At 39.4% G+C, this 6,093-nt stretch overlaps 1 protein-coding gene across 1 annotated transcript in view; it reads left to right on the top strand.

The window, feature by feature from the left end:
* The window catches only part of LOC104732795 (ATP-dependent RNA helicase DEAH12, chloroplastic-like), a 2,174-nt gene extending 709 nt beyond the window's left edge, over positions 1-1,465 (top strand). The window contains exons 2-3 of the mRNA XM_010452377.2: positions 235-983; positions 1,085-1,465. Of these exons, the coding sequence (XP_010450679.1) occupies positions 235-983; positions 1,085-1,304 (969 nt within the window). The 3' untranslated portion in view covers positions 1,305-1,465. The remainder of the gene's footprint in view (positions 1-234; positions 984-1,084) is intronic.

Below are 6,093 nucleotides of genomic sequence, written 5' to 3'. Positions count from 1 at the left end.
AGGTATTTGGAGGGGAGGGGTCAATTGACCCTTTATTTATTATAATACCATATTCTCTTTTACCATTTTTTTTTTTTTTTGGGTACAATTAACTTTCCTACCACTAACTTACGTTTAGTAATTGCATTTGGAGAGATTGGTAGAGTTTATATATAGTCTCAAACAATTTGATTTTAAATGAGAACTAGAATGAACTAAATTATTGGCTTTGGTTTCTGATTATTTTCATTTCAGATAAATGGTAGAGGAGATCCTTCTACGCAAATGATGGAAGATTTCGTGGGAGAATTCATACTCTATAAAGAGAAACTGGCTTCAAGTGAGATTGTCTTGGTTGCACCAAATGATGTTAAGTTTGCTTATAGACTTGCAAGAGATGTGATAACTTCTCAAATCAGCAGCAACGCTGATGTGGAGGCAACACAGGGAGTAGTAACTTGTCCCATTTGTTATGACGATGCCGACGACCACATGTTATTTACTAACAGTTGTGGTCACCGTCACTGCTTTACCTGCGTGAAAAGGTATGTGGAAGTGAAACTGCTCAGCGGAGTCTTGCCCATATGCCTTGAGCATGGATGCATGTCTAAGCTCACCCTTGGAAGCTGGCTCATGCTTTTCAAACCAAAGCTGAAGGGGCTGTGGAAACAAAGGCTGAAAGAGGACTTGATTCCCGCTGCAGAGAGAATCTGTTGCCCATACCCAAGCTGCTCAACGGTGATGTCCAGAGCCAATCTTGTTCCCATTCAAGCCCACCCGTTCAATGTTCGTGCTTGTGTTAAATGCTCTGGACTCTTTTGCATTGATTGCGAAGTACCATCCCATTCTGGTTTGTCCTGTGCTGATTACAAGAACCTTCCCCCTGAAATTCTTGTTAATGAGATGAAGGTCACGTCTCTGGCAAAGGAGAATATATGGCGTCAATGTGTCAAGTGCAGGCTCTTTATTGAACGCGTTAGGGGCTGCATAAAAATCAAGTGCATGTATAGATATAAATCGAAGCCGATTAATTAGCTACATCATATATATATATATATACTATTATTTAACAATGTCTTCTTCTTTTTTGGTTTTTGTTTTGTAGATGTCATTATGAATTTTGCTACGATTGTGGGGTCGAATGGAAGATTTTTCAACGAGAATGTCCTTCCGGTTGCGTAGATGACTATGATGATTATGATGTTGATGAAGAAGATGATGATGATGAAGATGATGAAGATGATGATGATGATGACGACGATGGTGGTGAGTCTGGTGATGGAGATGTTGACTTCGAAGAGTTTGTTGTTTACCAAACCTATTAGGCTATTTACCTTGATATGTCAAATGAGCATAAAGATAAGAGCAACTGGATTGCTCTGATCATTTATGAAGTAAACTTAATTGTTCTGCTTTTTTTTTTCTTTTGCTTTTGGAAAGATGACTTTGGTGATGTATAGATGGAAGGGAGAATATCTCGAAGAGACATACATTTTTTTTTGTTTTTTAATAATAATAATATTTTTGTTGTTAAAAAAAATACAACGGATTCTGATATCCGGCAGATATTCAGAATTTTTACGAATATTCAAAACCCGGATATCCGGGATCAGCGGATATGGATCTGGATACCAATTTAATAAATTTGTTGGATATAGATTCAGATCTAGATATCTCCAAAAACCCCGGATATCTGGATCCTTCTCACAGGCCTAATGTGATTGAGAACTTGTTTAACCAATGGTATTGATACCCTCTGCTTTCATGTCTTAGTGGATCCTTAATCAAGTATTTAGGTGTTGTTAATGGTGGGTAATATTTGTTGGTTTCGGCCCATTATCTCTTTGTAAAATATATATATATATTTTAAAAATTAATGATGCAATTTAGTATGGGGCACGAACAGTCTAGAGTAAACACATTACACTTATCTTGCGTATCGCACTTGACCTAAGACTTTTTTTTTAACTTTTACAAACTAAAACTTATAAATCAATGATTCCACACTTAACCATCGTTTAAGGCTGATATATCATGGTTTTTGTGGTTTTTAACCATGATATAAAGAGTCTTTTAGTGTCTTTTCATTTGTTTCTAGATTGTTTTTGAGTCTTTACAGGTTTTTAGCATGGAAGGAGTAAAATGGAGCAATTTGGATGTTTTGGAGCATAAATCTTGAAGAATCAATTTGGTCTCGGATGAAAGCAGGAGCATCGACCGACACCAAGATAGGAGGCATCAATCGACACTCATCTCTGCCGACTCAAGACCCAAGTTTTGGAAAATTTACAAATCTGCCCCAAAGTTTTCCACATTTGCAACATAAGTCCCTGACGTGTTTTAGGACATATAAATAGTGTTTTTAGGTTTTCCAAACCCTGAAGTTTCATTCTATCAAGTTTTATTTTTCTGCAACCCTGAGAGAATTTTGAGAGCTTTTGGGAGAGATATCTGAACTGCTTTGAGAGAAGAATTCTTAAACTCATTCCTTACTCTTTTAATTTCAATTGCATATTATTCAGAATTATGTCTTGTTCTTCATTGATTATGTCTGAGTAGTTTGCTTGTTAGGTTTAGGGTTTTTCACAGGGATTTTATGAATTATTAGATCTGATTATTTAGGATTCATTATCTATCTAGATCTTCATCTTAGGTTGTTCTTCATATTAATCCTTGATTGGCCATCTAGAATTAATACTTTAGGAAAATAAATTGATATGAGAATATAATTGATTTTCCTGATAAAACCTTTTGATGAGCAAAATTATTTCTTGCAAAGAGATTTGATTTAATAATTTTGTGAACAATCTAAACCTGATTTTATTGCTGATTTTTAACCTAGAATTTTACAAAGAGATTTGGATTTTCTGGTTTTAAATTTAGATATTATTTGCAGTGAGAACTGATTTAATTTACAAAAGTGTTTAGAGTTCTAGATCTGTTCTTAATTGTTTGAATCCTAATTTATTGATTGATTTAATATTTCATAATTTCCTGAGAAATTCCCTAGGCCTAGCTTTTTGATCTTCTGAATTTACAACAAGCTTTATTTAATATTTTGCATTGCTATTTTTAATTCAATTTAATCTGTTTAGCATAATTGAAAAACTCTATAATTTATTGTGTAGTCTTGAGTCCTTGTGGAATTCGACCCCTAAGTACTGCAGTGATCTCTTAATTTGAGAGAGTAGCTCTAGGGTAAATTTGAGCATATCAAATTTTGGCGCCGTTGCCGGGGACTCTTTGATCTACCATTAGATTTGAGTTTTTGATTTTGTCTAGATTTTTTCTTTTTATTTTCAAACTAACACGCTTTTGTTTTCTTCTCTCTTGTGTGTTTCAGGTGTATGCCTAATAAGCCTAACACAAGGAGCAACAAGACTGGTCCAATTCTGAAGCTTTCAAACCAAGAGTTGGGAAAACTTGAGCGTGAGAACCGAAAAGCAGCCAAATCTCTGAAGATGGTTAACCCAATCATTCTGATGCGAGATGAGGATGGTGCTTTGAGGGATCAAGAGGGCCACTTGCGCAATGAGCAGGGCCAAAAGATTGATGCTGAGGGCAATGTGATTGATGAAATTGCTGTTGTCGACGAACCAGCTGATGGTTTCGACGGTGTCGATCGACACCAACCAGGTGGCATCGATCGACACCCACCTGCAGAGGTGCGTGGAGCTACCAACCACGTACAGAACCCAGTTCGACGACAAGAGAACAACCGGGACTTGATCAGGACCATTGCTGACTACAACCGGGCTGATCTGGTATATGAGAACCGGTCTGCTATTGTTCCTCCCCCTTTTCAGAGGAATGATTTTGAGTTGAAACCTGCGTACTTTCAACTAGTTGGGCAGAGACCTTTCTCTGCTTTGCCCAATGAGAAGCCCTTGGATCACATTGAGCATTTTGAGGATCTGGTGACTAGCATCAAGGCTAAAGGGGTAACTGAGGACTACATCTTCTGCAAACTCTTCCCTTACTCACTTGCAGGAGAGGCATCTCAGTGGTTGAAACAGCTGCCTGCTGGATCATTGACAAGCTGGCGTGATGTCAAGGTGGCCTTCCTCAACCACTTCTATGATGATGCAATGTCAGATGAGTTGAGAATCAAGCTGTCTTCTTTCAAGCAAAGACCAGATGAAGCCTTCAAAGCAGCTTGGGTGAGATTCAAGGCTTACCAAAGGGACTGTCCACACCATGGTTTCTCAAGGGTTCAATTGCTAAGTATCTTCTTCAGAGGGTGTGACTGGGAGTATCAGTTGGCTTTAGATGCTGCAAGTCATGGGAATTTCAAGACAAGAATGCCAGAAGATGCTGAATTGTTGATTGAGAACTTAGCTGCTAGCAATAGTACTAAGAGAGCAGATGCTGAAAGGAAGAGATTACATGGAGGATATGATTCAAATCAGCTAGCTTCTGTTAATGCTAAGCTTGATTCAGTGCACAATCTTCTTGTGGGAAAGAAGTCAGTCCAATTTGCTGCTGAAGTTGAGACATTTGAGCCAGAGCCAGAGAATTCAGAGGAGAATGTCAACTATGTGTATGGAGCTGGGTATCAGGGACAGAGATTCGGTAATCAGCAAGGAAACAGACCTTACAATGGTGACCAGAAGCAGCAACAGAACAATGGCTATACAAGAACCTATGGGAATTCATCTTATCAGTCTCCACCTCCTAAGACTTCTTCTGAGAGTAGAATGGAGGCCATGCTTGAGCAGCTTCTACAAGGTCAAGAGAATTTGACAGTGACATTCAATGGAAAGATTGACAATGTCTACACTGAACTGAATGGGAAGATAGAAGCATTGAATGTTCATGTTAAGAAGCTGGAGGTTCAAGTTGCACAGACTGCTGGGTCTGTCAAAAGGCAAGAGAATTATCTTCCAGCAAGAACTGAGTCAAACCCCAGACATGCTTGCAATGCCATATCAGTGAGAGATGAAGATGATGGTGAAATTGTTTCTGCATAACAAGGAGAAAAATCGGCCAATCTGTCGGATCCAGATGATGGTGTCGATCGACACCACCTGGGTGTCGGTCGACACCCATCTCAGTCAGATGCGGAAAACACAAAATCTCATGTTCCAGCTGTTGTTGAAAGGGTCTACAAGCCTAAGGTTCATTTTCCCAAGCCAAGAAGGTCTAAGCAGGAGCTTGAGGAAGCTAGATGCAAGACTATGATGGATAAGGTGATGATTGAGATGCCTTTAATTGATGCAGTGAAGCTTTCACCATCACTTAAGCGCTATGTCAAGAGAATGGTATCCAATGGTTTGAGCCCTGAAGAAGGAACACTTCTTACAAAGGATGTTAGTGCAATTCTGTTGAATCAGCCTGTCCAGAGGGAGAAGGAGAGAAAGCGAGAGGTGGTTGTCTCTAAGGAAGTGAGTGCAATCATTCAATGTAAGACTGCGGAGAAGTTACCAGATCCTGGAAGCTTTGTACTTGATTGCTCTATCTCAGCAGGAAGGTTTTCTCACTCACTTTGTGACCTTGGCTCTGGCATCAACTTGATGCCACATTCTGTTGCTGTGAGACTTGGGATGACAGAATTCAAGCCAACTCAGATTTCTCTTATCTTGGCTGATCGCTCCCGAAGAACTCCTGAAGGTGTTTTAGAGGATATTCCAGTTAAGGTTGGAAACTTCATGATTCCCACTGACTTTGTGGTGCTGAAGTATGATCAAGAGCCTAAAGATCCTCTCATCTTAGGAAGATCTTTCTTGGCTACAGCTGGTGCCATCATTGATGTGAAGAAGGGACACATAGCACTGAATGTGGATGGTTTGAGTTTGAATTTTGAGATGGATAAGCTGAGGAGGGCTCCTACTATTGATGGACAGACTTTTTCTGTTGAAAAAGTTTCTGCAACACGAGCATCAGGCTCAGTGTCGATCGATGCCACCAAGAGGGTATCGATCGACACCCCTCCACGACCGCGACAAAGCTTGTCCAAAACTGATGCTCCAAGTCAGAAATCTGTTCCCAAACAGAAGAGTCATCAATCCACACTCCAAAGCCCTCAGGTAAGGCAAAGGTACACCTCTCCTTCTCCTAAACTTCCTCCTATCATCAACAAGAATTTCAAAGAGATAAAAACTGTTTTGCAGTTAA

Source organism: Camelina sativa, chromosome 12, assembly GCF_000633955.1.
Source record: "Camelina sativa cultivar DH55 chromosome 12, Cs, whole genome shotgun sequence".
Classification (NCBI taxonomy): domain Eukaryota; kingdom Viridiplantae; phylum Streptophyta; class Magnoliopsida; order Brassicales; family Brassicaceae; genus Camelina; species Camelina sativa.
This window is presented reverse-complemented; position numbering and strand designations above follow the sequence as displayed.